The 18,356-nt window shown below is 41.2% G+C and overlaps 1 protein-coding gene across 1 annotated transcript in view; it reads left to right on the forward strand.

Annotated features, from left to right (window-relative positions):
• LOC124276638 (protein retinal degeneration B-like) overlaps window positions 1-18,356 on the forward strand; it is a 142,086-nt gene that overhangs the window by 79,795 nt on the left and 43,935 nt on the right. The window contains 3 exon segments of the mRNA XM_046712302.1: window positions 10,424-10,556; window positions 14,747-14,950; window positions 17,208-17,456. Coding sequence (XP_046568258.1) covers window positions 10,424-10,556; window positions 14,747-14,950; window positions 17,208-17,456 — 586 coding nt within the window.

Consider the following 18,356-nt stretch of genomic DNA (forward strand, 5'->3'; position numbering starts at 1 on the left):
TGGTACTTGTTGGTCCCTGCCTGGCGCTCGGCATTAATGGGTACAACAAGGACTGGTCGGCTAGGAGTCAGTATAATGTGTCTGAGTTGGGTATTCATGCTTCACTGCGGCATGGTATCTCAGTGGGCTAGCACTATAAAACCAGCTTCAGTCTGGGCTAGTACAAGAAGCCGCACATACACATACACATGCATGCACATCGTCATATGAGCGAAATATTCTCAAGCACGACGTAAAACCCAATTTCACCTCACCTCACCCATGAAAATACAAGTGACTACATGATCAGTCTGTCGACAGTGAGGTAGTGCATAGAAACACAACTCTTGATGAGTGAAAGACTGCCGTCATATAAGCTGGAACATTGCGGAGTGACATGTTTAACAATAACATCAAAGTTGTTCACAAAAACAGAACTTCCAAGCTTAAAAATGCCCTATTTTAGTCACAGGTTTACATATATATTTAGAGACTACCTGTAAACAACATATTTGTTTTGATTCATTTTAGCCGTACTTATGTCCATAATTTGCAAGGAAAATGCAGGAAAATGTCTAATTATCAGCCATTTGAACACCTTATTATCAACTATTTGAGCACATTTGATAATTTTCATATAACATAAGAGCACTTATCCTACCTCGTACCTGTTCCTTTCAAAACATGACAAACACAACTAATTAACAAAAGATTCCAGTAATTTTCACCTGTTACACATGTTATAGGCTACTTTCACAACTTGAGAGTCATGTAACATATTAATGACATGTGAGCTTGTTAAGGAGTTACATTAAATATTGATCATGTGTGGATTAATAGCCAAGGGTAGCTGTAGGACATCCATAGATGTACAAAGTGTGTTAACAAGCCTTGGGACAAGGGCTGTACAAACACCAGGGATTATTTTTGTTTGGTTAAACAGCTTGAGGGGGCTGTGTTAATGTGTTCAGCATCATCATTGGTTGAATAAATCACAATTATCGTGTATTCTCCTGAAGTTATAGACAGGGTGAATATAAAACAAACAGACTGCTTGGCAATGTATTTGTATCTCCAGGCAACACATTTTTTGTTATGAGATCAAATGTGAGAATATTTTTTAGCATTATTTATTTATGTTTTGGTTATGTGCTTCCATGGGGAGTTAAAAGGTTTCTAGAGGAATATGAGATGTATTGTATGATCATAACCTTGATCTTTCCGTTGTATATGTTACAGTCAGATTGTGAAATCAGTCATTTGTTAAATGACTAAAAATTTCAGTCATTTCGTGAAATAACTAAGAGGGTCAGCCATTCAACTATCCCACCTACTCATTATCTTTCTTCCCAGGTTAACCTTGGCATACTCTGGGTGACTTTATGTGCAGTGATATTGCAGTGTTGGACAGGCCATTTATACTGATTTTTCGCACAATCTTTCCCATGTAACCGACTGAGACATGTGTTTCGTGTTTTTGAGAGTTAGGGCCACAAAATGCGTTTTGGCAATTTGGTTCGTGCATCATGAACATTGACAATCATTATCAAGCACATTTAAATCAAATTTAATGGAAACGTCCAAACCTATTTATATAGCCAATAGCAAAATGGCTGATCATCTTAGTCATTTCATGAAATGACTGAAATTTTTAGTCATTTCACGAAATCACTGATTTCACAATCTGACTGTAACATATATATTTCAAGGTTTGTTAGTACCATGCCTGGGCTCGTGGATTTCACAAGTGTGGTTCAGAATATCGTTGAAATAAAGCTGATGTGACTTTAGAATTAGGTCACACAAGTGGCTAATGTCTGAATGAACCTTCAGTTCCTAAAGCTAATTACCCTGTAGTCATTACATGTGTATCTAGAATTACTTAAAGTCATCACTGATAAGATGCTCATCCCTATTGCTTGATACAGTATACCTGCTATCCTGTGTATGCAACTATGTTACTTTTCATTATTGTTGTTTGTATGTAAATAATCTGTTTCAGATAACCTTAGACAAATAAGCCTTGATCCGAAGGCCAAAAAAGAAGCCGTATTCTTAGATTAGTTTACCTGTGAAAATCCTGGTTAGAATTCATGTTCAGCAACCCATGCTTGTTGTAAGACGTGGCTAAAGAAATCGGGTGGTCAGGCTCGCTGGCTTGGTTGATGCGTGTCATCGTATACAAATTGTGTTGATCGATGCTCATGATGTCAATCACTGGGTTAGGTCTTTGAATGGCATTTAGAGGTGATAGATATAAGGAAGAGAGTGTCAACGTCTGTGTTGTGAGGTTAATTTTCATAATAAAGAAATTGACATCAATAAAACTCCGTAATCACTGGATTGTCTGTCCTACAGCTTGAATATTGCTGCCTGGGTGTGAAACAACAAACAGACCAAGAACACCCAGTGTTCACGAATAGCGTCTGACCCTCTGACAAATCCGGCAGATTCACCAACGGTCAGACAGAAGTCTACAACCCGCCGGCCCCAGTGTCTAACTGTATATTTCACAATGACTTTGACTGAAGTTGTTTTATGTGACATGTGACACTTGTTTGCTGTTAATAAATCTTATGTTTGTTAATAATTTTAATGTCAATAATAAGAAATATTAAATCTGAAATGTGTGTTTAATTTTATTCCATGGGTCCTGTGCATTTTTAATGAGTCAGACAGACATCTGAAACTTACAAGACCCAATGTCCTGTGACTTTGAAACACCATTCGTGAACACTGAACACCATCAGTACACCCTTTGTTATCTTTATCACTTCAGACTCTCCTCCCACAAGCTATTGACTCTTCATTAAACGGAGACAATCATTGCATGAGCATTGCTTTGTGCGACTTCGCTCAGAGACACACATTTTTTTCCTCACTGATTGAATTAATGAAAACACTGTTTGATTTCCGTCAGATGACTTCTTGCAGACAGATCAATCAGTCAGAATGTCAGAAGTCATCCTCTAGCAGTCCCCAAAGGGCTGTCCTTAGTCGGTGTGAGAGCACAAAGCAAAATAAATATATTATCTCAGAATTCTTCAAACATGTCTCTGTACCCTAGGGTAGGGTTAGGGTTTGGATGTATCGCCAACTCTGACACATCTTACAGTTCTGTAACATCACAGGAACTTGTGGAATCAAATTTGGTGCGAAAAGTCTTTCTTTAACATGTTTAACAGGTAATTTGTAGCCTGCAAGGTTGGAATATGATCTGTTTTTGATCAGTGTGAAAAGTTCTTTGGATGAAGTTAACAGAATTAAAGGGGTTAGCTGATTGTGTGTTCTAAACACTAATTCACTTTCCTTCCTTTATTCATTGATTATCTTTTGATTATAGGAAGAACAAAATATGGATGTTTTATTGGGATATATTTGATGACTGAGTTACCATGGTTACTACGAAATCTTTTTCAAAAAGAAAAAAATAATGATTTACTCTGTGATAAAATCTATAATATTTTGAATGTAATAACTACATTGTAGGAAATTGGTATGTGGAAATGACTGATGATGTTTGTACTGTACAATTGGGATTCGGACTGTAATAAGGAAGTTGTTCATCCATATATTGTTATCCTTCCTTACTGCTCCAACTTCTAGATGCCTCTCAAAGAAGGTTTGTCTGTTCCAAACTCAATAATTGTAAACTAAAGTAGCATTTGTTTAATCCAATATGGGGCCCATACCAGCATTATATTTTATTTATTGTTTGTAAAAAATTATATGAAGACACCAGTGCTCTCTTGGCTCATGTATGCAAAGTTAGGTATCTGTGGATTACCATTTATTGAAGACGGAAATAGATGAAAAATTGCTGTGCATTCAACCTTGTCTTTTGATTGTTTACGCTGTCTGCAAACTTGGGTGTCTGTAACATGTGGAGACACTTATCGTAGTGATTAAGAAATTAAATAATCCGATAATCTTTCATTGTCTTGTTCAGTTTCTGCCACATTTTTTCAGTACAAATTACTAACTCACATGGAAAATACTTCTCTGTAATCTAGTACTGACCACCTAGCATAAACTATAAACAAAAACGAGGGAAGACTGTACTCCTCTGACTAGTTGTCAGCATTCTTATTAATGAACACACAGTGCAAGGCTGGTATTGGTACGCATCTTTTCATGGATGAGTGTAAGTATATAAGTGCAGGAATATTAGGGACATGAAAATAATCATTGCTTAGAATCGATCTTCAGTAACCCATGCTTATTGTAAGAGGCAACTAACGGGAACGGGTGGTCAGGCTCACTTACTTGGTTGCACATCACTGGATCGTCTGATCCAGACTCGATTATTTACAGACCGCTGACATATAGCTAGTGTGCCATATAGCTGAGTGGAGCGTAAAACTAAATTTAACTCACTCACTCACTCACTCACTCATGTAGCTGCCCAGTTACACACCGTGGAATAAAAAAGAAAAAACAACGTTCTTTTAAATCTCTTCTTTCCTGGTTTGAAATTGTTTCTGCTGATATGGTTAACAGAAGCTATTTGTAATGGAACTTTGATCAGTAGACATTGTATAGATTATTGCCAGTGATTGGTAGTGCGGAACAGATCAATACCCAACAATGCTTTATGCATATGGATATTATTGATCCTGGAATAGATGCTGTATTTCTGATTTATGGCAAAGTGTGAGTCCGACTAATGACTATTTAACTGGAATAACCTTGCATTAATGGGTAACGTTATTCCTGTTAAATAGTCATTAGTCTCAAGGAGGAGGTTTTACAGTGCAGACATAGGCCATGGTTTGTTGATAAATGCCATAAAATCTCCTGAACCATGAGTTGATTCGAGTTTTAAACTGAAGCAGTGTTCCTGCCGTGTATCACAATGAGGGAAAGCAAGGGTGAACTTCATGTTAGGACTCAAGGCCAGGTTGCCAACGAGAGCAAACACTTTATCCACTAGGCTGTCCCCTGCTCCCAGCAGGCCATGAAGTCAGGTCAGCCTGTTTCCATGTAACTTAAACTCTGAACCAGCTGAAGATCTGCTCATCTTGATGGAAGAGATCCCTGATACATCTTGATGGAAGAGATCCCTGATACATCTTGATGGAAGAGATCCGTGATACATCTTGATGGAAGAGATCCCTGATACATCTTGATGGAAGAGATCCCTGATACATCTTGATGGACGAGATCCCTGATACATCTTGATGGAAGAGATCCCTGATACATCTTGATGGAAGAGATCCCTGATACATCTTGATGGAAGAGATCCCTGATACATCTTGATGGAAGAGATCCCTGATACATCTTGATGGAAGAGATCCCTGATACATCTTGATGGAAGAGATCCCTGATACATCTTGATGGAAGAGATCCCTGATACATCTTGATGGAAGAGATCCCTGATACATCTTGATGGAAGAGATCCCTGATACATCTTGATGGAAGCCCTGATACATCTTGATGGAAGAGATCCCTGATACATCTTGATGGAAGAGATCCCTGATACATCTTGATGGAAGAGATCCTTGATACATCTTGATGGAAGAGATCCCTGATACATCTTGATGGAAGAGATCCCTGATACATCTTAGCGAGGAGATCCCTGATACATCTTGATGGAAGAGATCCCTGATACATCTTGATGGAAGAGATCCCTGATACATCTTGATGGAAGAGATCCGTGATACATCTTGATGGAAGAGATGCCTGATACATCTTAGCGAGGAGCAATCAATAAGTGGAAAGCATTCAATCTCATTTTTATTCATATTTTTTCCTAAATTTCACAAACTTTTTGAAACTATTGCCAGGTTTATATTTGGCATCGGAAAACTTTTAATTGAATTGTTATTCATGTATTTCTTTTAAATACGTGAAAAGACTTGCCACAACTGTTGGGTGCCTGTGTACATCATGTTATACTAACCTGATGTTGTAGCAGATATGAAAAGCCCCCTGACAACAACTTGTTTTTCCGTCACTAAATGTACGAACATGGGCAAACAATCAACATGATAAAAAACATGACATTTCTACTCGGATGCATTAACCAATGGGACGATTGCCTCAGGCTAGTGTGTGAATACTTCCCTTAGAAACCCCATGTACTATTTGGCGAGTTTGTTGGTCAGTTGGTACATTGTCTGTGTATAAATTGATTTCTTTTTGAAGCAGGAAGCCTATAGTAATCAGCTGTATTATGTGTATGAATAAGTCCTGTCATTAACAACTAAATAGAATGAATATGCTACACTTCGGCTGGGTAGAGTGGCATCTCCATTTGAGGATCAATGCTGTTAATATATTAACTTAATTCTCTTTACAGATATCGAACAGATGAAAGACAGATAATGCTGTTCAGTTTCCTTTGTAGTCAACTAATGTTTTTGGAAAAATGAGTCAGGGATGGTTGAAGTGTTTATTTGATCATGATGGAAATGACCTAGGTTTGAATTCTCTCAAGATTAGAATAGATAAACATTGTGGAATTCATTATTGCTGAAAAGAATTTTGTGCAAAAGCAGCTCACTTAAAATCCAAGTAATGTTATTGAACAAAAAAAAATGTTGTTGCTTTGAAGTGTCTGGGAAGGAAATGATCCAAATCTATTGGTTTGTTCATCAGTTACTTTTACAATTATGTCAGTGTTTACTGAGTCAACATGACATCTGACAAAACAGTTACATTATGGGTATTTATAACTGGTGTGCTCAATCAGCTCAGTCAAATTTTTAAACTGATTTTGCAAATTAAATTTTGTTTCAAGCAGTTTTAGTTCACAAACAAACAAATAACAATTCAATTTCTGCACCTGTCACACCAATGACCTGGTACTGTAAAGATCCATATCATAATTGGTCTTCTGCAACCCATGCTTGTCCTCAGTGAGGATCCGGGTTAGAATTGGTCTTCTGCAACCAAGACTTGTCCTCTATAGATCCGGGTTAGAATTGGTCTTCTGCAACCCATGCTTGTTCTCTGAAGATTTGGGTTAGATTTGGTCTTCTGCAACCCATGCTTGTCCTCTGAAGATCCGGGTTAGAATTAGTCTTCTGCAACCCATGCATGTCCTCTGAAGATTTGGGTTAGATTTGGTCTTCTGCAACCCAGACTTGTCCTCTGAAGATTCGGGTTAGAATTGGTCTTCTGCAACCCATGCTTGTCCTCTGAAGATTCGGGTTAGAATTGGTCTTCTGCAGTTAGAATTGGTCCTGCATGCTTGTCCTCTGAAGATCCGGGTTAGAATTGGTCTTCTGCAACCCATGCTTGTTCTCTGAAGATTCGGGTTAGAATTGGTCTTCTGCAACCCAGACTTGTCCTCTGAAGATCCGGGTTAGAATTGGTCTTCTGCAACCCATGCATGTCCTCTGAAGATTCGGGTTAGAATTGGTCTTCTGCAACCCATGCTTGTCCTCTGAAGATTCGGGTTAGAATTGGTCTTCTGCAACCCATGCTTGTCCTTCTGAAGATCTTGTCGAAGATCCGGGTTAGAATTGGTCTTCTGCAACCCATGCTTGTCCTCTGAAGATTTGGGTTAGATTTGGTCTTCTGCAACCCAGACTTGTCCTCTGAAGATCCGGGTTAGAATTGGTCTTCTGCAACCCATGCTTGTCCTCTGAAGATCCGGGTTAGAATTGGTCTTCTGCAACCCATGCTTGTCCTCTGAAGATCCGGGTTAGGGTGGTCTTCTGCAACCCATGGATTAGAATTGGTCTTCTGCAACCCATGCTTGTCCCCTGAAGATCCGGGTTAGAATTGGTCTTCTGCAACCCATGCTTGTCCTCTGAAGATCCGGGTTAGAATTGGTCTTCTGCAACCCATGCTTGTCCCCTGAAGATGGTTAGAATTGGTCTTCTGCAACCCATGCTTGTCCTCTGAAGATTTAGAATTGGTCTTCTGCAACCCATGCTTGTCCTCTGAAGATTGTCCTCTGGTTAGTTAGAATTGGTCTTCTGCAACCCATGCTTGTCCCCTGAAGATCCGGGTTAGAATTGGTCTTCTGCAACCCATGCTTGTCCCCTGAAGATCCGGGTTAGAATTGGTCTTCTGCAACCCATGCTTGTCCTCTGAAGATCCGGGTTAGAATTGGTCTTCTGCAACCCATGCTTGTCCCCTGAAGATCCGGGTTAGAATTGGTCTTCTGCAACCCATGCTTGTCCCTCTGAAGATCCTGGTTAGGTCTCTTCTGCAACCCATGCTTGTCCTCTGAAGATCCGGGTTAGAATTGGTCTTCTGCAACCCATGCAACCCAGACTTGATCTCTGGGTCCCTGAAGATCCGGGTTAGAATTGGTCTTCTGCAACCCATGCTTGTCCTCTGAAGATCCGGGTTAGAATTGGTCTTCTGCAACCCAGACTTGTCCTCTGAAGATCCGGGTTAGAATTGGTCTTCTGCAACCCATGCTTGTCCCTGAAGATCCGGGTTAGAATTGGTCTTCTGCAACCATGCTTGTCCTCTGAAGATCCGGGTTAGAATTGGTCTTCTGCAACCCAGACTTGTCCTCTGAAGATCCGGTTAGAATTGGTCTTCTGCAACCCATGCTTGTCCTCTGAGGATCCGGGTTTGAATTGGTCTTCTGCTTGTCCTCTGAAGATCCGGGTTAGAATTGGTTGTCAGCTACCTATGCTTGTACTCTGTGAAGATCTGGATTGAAATGTTTTTGACAATCCTGTAATTCTGTTCAATGTTCTATCTTTCAAGCGTAGCATAAACCAACGGTTGATCTGATTATTTTTCAAGATTTGTAAGCATTTTGCTCCTGCTAACCCAGGGTTTTACGAAATAGTACATATCAAAAACCTGGATCACTTTCTTCTTTCGATGTTCAAATTGGAGTTGACCCTCATTCACTCTTCCCACATACTCTTCGACTTTGCTGACTGGGCGTTGTCATATGAATTGATTTCTCATGAGACAACCTTCATGAGAAGAGATGACGGATGCCAGGGTCGCAGTAACTGTAATGATAATAGTTGAGTATATCTCTTCCTGTCTGAAGTCTGAGGAGCAGAACATGTATCTGTACACTGTCCAATCAATACCATTGGGTGCTGGATTACTTGTTGACTTGCAGAAGTCAGACACTATTCCTTTATATATGTCTCCAGGGTCATCTGGCCAGATATGTATTCTTCTATAAACTTTCTACCATGTGTCTAGACAACCTTTCTGAATCACTGTACTTTGACTACATTGTTTTTCAAGCAGCTATCTCTTTGAAGTCTGTGAATGATAATCTGTTCCTTTGGGCCTCATCAGCAACTGTCTGACATTGTAGTTTCAGTCATTTTGGCAGTGGTTAGCAAGATTTGTATTTAATAGAATTCATAGTGAGTATATGAAATCAAAGGAAACTTACAGTCTGTTAACTTAGACACTAGTTTAAAGAATGATTCTTGTAAAGGTCTGTTTGGTCTAGGGAGACTTACCAGGGGTGGAAATAACCCATTGCCCGACGCCCGAGTCCAGTGTTTTTTTCTGTCGGGCAAGCAAATTTGTATATCACACTGTACCGGTGTCCAGTTGACTTTCCAATGTTAATTATGTTGTTTATTTAAAAAATCAGCATGGAAACGGTCGGTATAGTGGAAAAATTATCAGGGCAAGTGACATTACATGTGCCACTCTACCGGAGTACACTATCAATTTTAAAGTTATTTCCAACCCTGCTTACAAAAGTTGATAAATAATAACACTGAAACACTGAAAATAATGCTCGGCCATGTTTGGACTATTAGTCCCAGTAGTTTTAAGGCATAAACACAGCAGGCATCGTTGGTAATGTTTAACCCATGACAAGCGAAATATTACTTGGGCTAAATGCGATGGAAGCCTATTCTGGTGTGTAACTTGACATCAAATCGTTTGTGAGCATTCCATGACAATATTATAGGGTCATTTTACTTTGTTATCCAGCTAATTTGATTGTATGGAAGTGAGGAAGATTTTCTCATAGACTGCAACATGCCCACTATATCATCAGTTTGAAACCCCAACAATTTCATCCCTTAAAGACTTGGATTTCTTCCATGCATGTCTTCATCAAGGAACCTCATGTAAGGCTTTCTCAGATGCAGACTTGTTTACTGTGTGTTATATGGACTAACACTTAGTCTCTGAATATATATAAGTTTGATAGTAACAAATAAACCAATTTAAATTGAAAAGGAGCCCTAGTGAGATGGGAAATTCAGAGCCTGAGGAAATCTAGATTTGCTTCATTTAGGGCTTTAGCATTGCAGGTGATGGTGAGGCAGTAGGAAAATAATGTGTTCAGGGACTTTGAGACGGACTAGGTCTCATATAGCTTGGTTAGTGCAGCGTTATACAACAAGTTATCAACAAAACAGTTATGAATCCTCATGATACCAATCGTACAGATTTCACAGTTATTCAGATCCACATACTTTCTGTTACAGCTGTTCCTTAATTTTATTCTGTCAGTATATGGATGTATTTATATTTTCAGAAAAAGTCTCGCCAGGAGAGTCATGGAGCAGGGAGCGGAGTGGAGATTCTGGAGAACACACCCTACACAGAGGGACCAGGGGGTAGTGGACAGTACACCTACAAGATATACCACATTGGCAGCCATCTGCCAGGTAGGTAAAACAAGGGACAGTACACCTACAAGATATACCACATTGGCAGCCATCTGCCAGGTAGGTAATACAAGGGACAGTACACCTACAAGATATACCACATTGGCAGCCACCTGCCAGGTAGGTAATACAAGGGACAGTACACCTACAAGATATACCACATTGGCAGCCATCTGCCAGGTAGGTAATACAAGGGACAGTACACCTACAAGATATACCATATTGGCAGCCATCTGCCAGGTAGGTAATACAAGGGACAGTACACCTACAAGAAGGCATATGCCAGGTAGCAGGGAACAAGATATACCACCTTGCCAGGGTAGGTAATACAAGGGACAGTACACCTACAAGATATACCACATTGGCAGCCACCTGCCAGGTAGGTAATACAAGGGACAGTACACCTACAAGATATACCACATTGGCAGCCACCTGCCAGGTAGGTAATACAAGGGACAGTACACCTACAAGATATACCACATTGGCAGCCATCTGCCAGGGTAGGTAACACAAGGGACAGTACACCTACAAGATATACCACATTGGCAGCCACCTGCCAGGTAGGTAATACAAGGGACAGTACACCTACAAGATATACCACAGCCACCTGCCAGGTAGGTAACACAAGCACAGCCATCTGCCAGGCAGCCACCTGCCAGGTAGGTAACACAAGGGACAGTACACCTACAAGATATACCACATTGGCAGCCACCTGCCAGGTAGGTATACAAGGGGACAGTACACCTACAAGATATACCAGCCACCTGCCAGGTGGTAACACCAGTACACCTACAAGATATACCACATTGGCATTGGTTGTAGGTAACACAAGGGACAGTAACCCAAGGTTGGTAGTACAAGGACAGTACACCTACAAGATATACCATATTGGCAGCCACCTGCCAGGTAGGTAATACAAGGGACAGTACACCTACAAGATATACCACATTGGCAGCCATCTGCCAGGTAGGTAATACAAGGGACAGTACACCTACAAGATATACCACATTGGCAGCCACCTGCCAGGTAGGTAATACAAGGGACAGTACACCTACAAGATATACCATATTGGCAGCCACCTGCCAGGTAGGTAACACAAGGGACAGTACACCTACAAGATATACCACATTGGCAGCCACCTGCCAGGTAGGTAATACAAGGGACAGTACACCTACAAGATATACCACATTGGCAGCCATCTGCCAGGTAGGTAACACAAGGGACAGTACACCTACAAGATATACCACATTGGCAGCCACCTGCCAGGTAGGTAATACAAGGGACAGTACACCTACAAGATATACCACATTGGCAGCCACCTGCCAGGTAGGTAATACAAGGGACAGTACACCTACAAGATATACCACATTGGCAGCCATCTGCCAGGTAGGTAATACAAGGGACAGTACACCTACAAGATATACCACATTGGCAGCCATCTGCCAGGTAGGTACACCTACAAGGGACAGTACACCTACAAGATATACCACATTGGCAGCCATCTGCCAGGTAGGTAATACAAGGGACAGTACACCTACAAGATATACCACATTGGCAGCCACCTGCCAGGTAGGTAATACAAGGGACAGTACACCTACAAGATATACCACATTGGCAGCCATCTGCCAGGTAGGTAATACAAGGGACAGTACACCTACAAGATATACCACATTGGCAGCCACCTGCCAGGTAGGTAATACAAGGGACAGTACACCTACAAGATATACCATATTGGCAGCCACCTGCCAGGTAGGTAACACAAGGGACAGTACACCTACAAGATATACCACCTACAAGATATACCACATTGGCAGCCACCTGCCAGGTAGGTAATACAAGGGACAGTACACCTACAAGATATACCACATTGGCAGCCACCTGCCAGGTAGGTAATACAAGGGACAGTACACCTACAAGATATACCACATTGGCAGCCATCTGCCAGGTAGGTAATACAAGGGACAGTACACCTACAAGATAATATGAAGGGACAGTACACCTACAAGATATACCATATTGGCAGCCATCTGCCAGGTAGGTAATACAAGGGACAGTACACCTACAAGATATACCACATTGGCAGCCATCTGCCAGGTAGGTAATATGAAGGACAGTACACCTACAAGATATACCACATTGGCAGCCATCTGCCAGGTAGGTAATACAAGGGACAGTACACCTACAAGATATACCACATTGGCAGCCACCTGCCAGGTAGGTAACACAAGGGACAGTACACCTACAAGATATACCACATTGGCAGCCACCTGCCAGGTAGGTAATACAAGGGACAGTACACCTACAAGATATACCACATTGGCAGCCATCTGCCAGGTAGGTAATATGAAGGACAGTACACCTACAAGATATACCACATTGGCAGCCATCTGCCAGGTAGGTAATATGAAGGACAGTACACCTACAAGATATACCACATTGGCAGCCATCTGCCAGGTAGGTAATATGAAGGACAGTACACCTACAAGATATACCACATTGGCAGCCATCTGCCAGGTAGGTAATATGAAGGACAGTACACCTACAAGATATACCACATTGGCAGCCATCTGCCAGGTAGGTAATACAAGGGACAGTACACCTACAAGATATACCACATTGGCAGCCATCTGCCAGGTAGGTAATATGAAGGACAGTACACCTACAAGATATACCACATTGGCAGCCATCTGCCAGGTAGGTAATATGAAGGACAGTACACCTACAAGATATACCACATTGGCAGCCATCTGCCAGGTAGGTAATATGAAGGACAGTACACCTACAAGATATACCACATTGGCAGCCACCTGCCAGGTAGGTAATATGAAGGACAGTACACCTACAAGATATACCACATTGGCAGCCATCTGCCAGGTAGGTAATATGAAGGACAGTACACCTACAAGATATACCACATTGGCAGCCATATGAAGGACAGTACACCTACAAGATGCCAGGTAGGTAATATGAAGGACAGTACACCTACAAGATATACCATATTGGCAGCCATCTGCCAGGTAGGTAATATGAAGGACAGTACACCTACAAGATATACCACATTGGCAGCCACCTGCCAGGTAGGTAATACAAGGGACAGTACACCTACAAGATATACCACATTGGCAGTCATCTGCCAGGTAGGTAATATGAAGGACAGTACACCTACAAGATATACCACATTGGCAGCCATCTGCCAGGTAGGTAATACAAGGGACAGTACACCTACAAGATATACCACATTGGCAGTCATCTGCCAGGTAGGTAATATGAAGGACAGTACATGTTTACATTGAATTTCGTCACGATAAATGGAAACAAACAACTGTTTTCATGCAGAGTTTGGTTATGTGTAGATTTAACCTTGTAAATGTAATATTCAGAACCTCACTCCACCCTGTCGCTTCTAAGTGAGTGAGTGTTGAGTTTCGTTTTATTATAGGATATTTATATAGCGCACATATCCAGTCAACTAGTACATGCTCAAGGCGCTGGTATTTTTTCCTCGATCATTGGATGTCAATTTCAACGGCACATCGTTGTATTATCAATCTTAACTCCCTGGGGAGTATAGAACTCTTGCAGCCACTAGACGCACCGAGTTATTGTGGCTTTCTTATCCTTACGAGGTACCCATTGACAGCTGGGTGGACTTGGACACATAGTCACAGTACTTTGTCCAAGTTCACTGCACGTTGCTGTACCCTCAACTAGGTGTTTGCACGTATTCATGTGGCCACCATCTAGTCATATACCAACGAGTTGTGTTCTGTAAGTGCACATGGTTGTGTACTGTACACTAGGGGTTGTGACAACACTGAAAGAATCTGCACACAAAGTTGACTCCAAGGTTTTTACACCCGGTCACAGGTGGGCTCGATCCCGACACCTCAACCTCTCTGGATCTCTAGCCTGGCCCCTTAGCCAGCTCTTACACCGCTTTTAGCAATATTCCAGCAATATCATGGCGGGCACTTCAGAAATAATCTTCACACAATGTACCCATGTGTCACTTCTGATTAAGTGTATGGCAGTTATATCTACAGGTAACCTAACTCCCACACTGAAAACAGTTTGTCTATATCTTAAACAAGCAAAACATTGCTATCAGAATAACATTGCTTTATGTCATATTTTCATGATTTCTTAATAAAAAAGGACGTCTTAATATTTAAACTGTTTTGTGTTTGAAGGTTGGTTTCGAGCGATCCTACCCAAGTCAGCTCTCAGGGTGGAGGAAGAAGCCTGGAATGCCTACCCCTACACAAAGACTCGCTACAAATGTCCCTTCATTGAGAAGTTCCTGCTGGAGATTGAGACCAAGTACTTAGACAATGGGGGCACGACAGACAATGTCTTCAATATGACCCCATCAGATATGAGACAGAGAGTTGTTGGTGAGCACTGCCAGGAGGGAGGGAGTAGTAAATATTGCTGCATCAGCAAATATTGTAAACATTTCTGACCTGGGTTTATTTTCGTCTTACATCATGCTGACAAGGTGTGATGTAACTGACATAAAGTTCCAAATAGTGTAAAACTCACTCCCTTCAGCATTTAATAGTCCCTTCATCACTTTCAAGAGGTTACATGTGAAACGGGCATCTGGAAAAATATGACGTTCCTATTGACAATAATGTGTTTGGTGTGGCTTTTCCTTTGTTCAGAATTAAATTGCCAAATCAAGATGTGTTCAATAACTCATCAAGCTATAAATTTGATTGATAAATGATTGTATGTTCAAATTTGCTGATGTTGGAAAACCGTTTCTGGTCAGAAAGGTAACATCTGATTGGCTGAAAAAAGAATCATGTATCTTTCATCATGCCAGACTGTGCTCATTTCATGTTTCCTCCAATGGAGAGTTTGTCCAATCTTGATCGAGAGGTATTGAATCAAACGGATTTTAATATGACACCTCCAGTGTTGGATTAGAATGTGTTTCAGTTATGAAGCTATTGCTGTCAAAACCTGGAAGCCAGATGGCCTTATGTTATGTCATAAATTTTGTTCCTAGCCAGCATTGCAACAGATGTTGACATCAGCCTTTGACAGAATAGTTATGAAAAGCAGTCAATCATCATGTTTATTGTGCTCATTAATGTTACAAGCAGATATGTTAGTTGTGAAAAATTCTGATAGATTTTCACATGTGTAAACTAACTTAAGCCATTGTTACCGTGGTAATGAAGCTGAAGCAGAACATGTAACACTTTGCATGCATACTGCTGTTCCAATGATCGTTGATAATAACCCCTGAATGATCCTATGCCGTGCAATGATATTAAGTGTTTATATTAGGTCATATGTTCATTGGACCGCCTCCGTGGTGTAGTGGTTAGAGCGACCGCCCGGAGAGCCGAAGGTCGCGGGTTCGATCCCCGACCGCGTCATACCAAAAGACGTTAAAATATGGTACTTGTTGGTCCCTGCCTGGCTCTCGGCATTAATGGGTACTACAAGGACTGGTCGGCTCGGAATCAGTATAATGTGTCTGAGTGGGGTATTCATGCTTCACTGCGGCATGGTATTTCAGTGGGCTAGCACAATAAACCCAGCTTCAGTCTGGGCTAGTACAAGCAGCTGCACATACACATACACACGCATGCACGTCGTCATATGAGCGAAATATTCTCAAGCACGACGTTAAACCCAATTTCACCTCACCTCACCTCGTATGTTCATTATCAAAGTCTCATCATTAATGCTGAACAAACAATAACATGGGGAACAAGATTTTTCAGGAAGAATATTTGAGTTGTTCATTGAATCGTGTAGACTAACACATATATATAAATATATATAATTTTGATAGTAAAAAATAAACCCATATACTAGTAAGTTGCAAAGGAGCCCCAATTACATGGGAGATCCTGAACCTGAGGAAGTCTAGACTTGCTTCATTCAGAGCTTTAGCATTGCAGGGAGGGCTAGACAGTAGGGACAATTATGTGGTTCAGGGACTGTCAGACAGACTAGTAGACGGACTGTGAATCATGCTGCACAGATGGGTTCAGATGTGGATCACTTTGCTTTGTTGCTGATAAATTGACATGCTCATGGTTTTAGACGATTATCACTGTTTATCAATGTATCTCTGTTCAAACGTAATTTTTGATCCTAATGCCTTGGGCTGGTCGTGTGACTCCCCAAAAAGTGTACCATGTATTATAAAAATACTGAAAGCTCCAGAAAGTATTAATTCTACAATATACTTGAAATATATCAAAACCTTGAAAATACTAACGTAACAATGACAAGATATAACTTTTCGGCGATTTTTGAAAAACAACAACAGCAAGACAAATGTCAAGAAAACCCCTAACACCATGTCTTCAGTAGAAACAGCAGCCACTGGCAGGAATACAGACATAGAAAAGCCAGAGCCGTCAAATAATAACAGGACAAACAGTCACAGAAAGAGAAACCGTCCATATAGTTAACCTGGTTCAATAGTGACCGAAAATTTCCTCAAGTTCCAGATTCGTCTATTTGATCCATAGGGTACAACTTCTGTGACTGTGTACTAGTGTTTTGGTGTATTTTAAGAGATTCATCTGGGGACTTCCAATTGAATTTTAATTCCTAAAAAGGTTGTCGTAATCCCCAGGTTGTTTGAAGGATATGGCTGATATACCACGCTGATGGTTGTAGATGTTCTGGACATTGTCCGAGACCCGGTCACAAGTGGGGACTACACCAAGGAGGAGGACCCCAAGCTGTACAAGTCCTCCAAGACGGGACGGGGTCCTCTGGAGGAAAACTGGCGGGAGGAGTACAGCCAGGCCATTCTTGACCCCAACAACACCACCAAGGCCATCATGACGGCCTATAAACTGTGCAAGGTGGAGTTCCGGTACTGGGGCATGCAGAATAAAATAGAGAGATTCATTCATGATATTGGTAAGTTTGGAAAGTAATGTGACTGTTAGTGAATGGTTTTGTGCTGCTTTGGTCAATATGTTATCAAAGTGACAGTAGGTGCTCAGAGGTTGTACCTGTGTAAGGATTGTTGGGATGAACAAAATGCTCCAACCTTCAGAATTTCCCACAGCACTTGGAAAATAAAGTGACTTGAAATAGTGATGGAAATAGGTTAGGGAACAGCTTTCAAGAGAGTGTGCAAGTTTGGTTTTATGCCACTTTTAGCAGTAACACAAATATGGCAGTAGGGACAGAGGCACTTATGTAGGGAATTAAACTGGGGTCTTGGTGAGAGAAACAAACGCTGTATCAACTGAGCTACCCCACTTCGATTTCCTGATTTGAAGTAGAAGATTGATATGAAATCTCATTATACCCAATGGGTTAGTGAGTGAAATTTTATTTTGGACACTTTCAGCTTGACACACACAACAACCAAACATGGTGCTAATGTGAGTGAGTGAGTTAAGTTTTACGCCGCTTTTAGCAATATTCCAGCTGTAACACGGCGGGGGACACCAGAAATGGGCTTCACACATTGTACCCATGTGGGGAATCGAACCCGGGTCTTCGGCGTGACGAGCTAACGCTTTAACCACTTGACTACCCTACCGCCCCGCAATAATGTGAATACCCAATACATCATTAAGATATTATGCCTGTTGACATTGTATACTTTCTCTCTGGGTAATATATTACACTTTTGTCTTAAAATCTAAGTGGGCTGACATGGACCCTGCATCAGTTACATGCACACAAGTCTGTATACACGTATGTATGCGTATCTCTGTATAAGTGCAGTAACCTGGAATACGATGTAGAACACCACCCCACCCCCACACACAGGGGTTTACACAGACTTTTAAAAATGGGAGTCAT

Source organism: Haliotis rubra, unplaced genomic scaffold (assembly GCF_003918875.1).
Source record: "Haliotis rubra isolate DU_JTF1 unplaced genomic scaffold, ASM391887v1 Scf210, whole genome shotgun sequence".
Taxonomy (NCBI): domain Eukaryota; kingdom Metazoa; phylum Mollusca; class Gastropoda; order Lepetellida; family Haliotidae; genus Haliotis; species Haliotis rubra.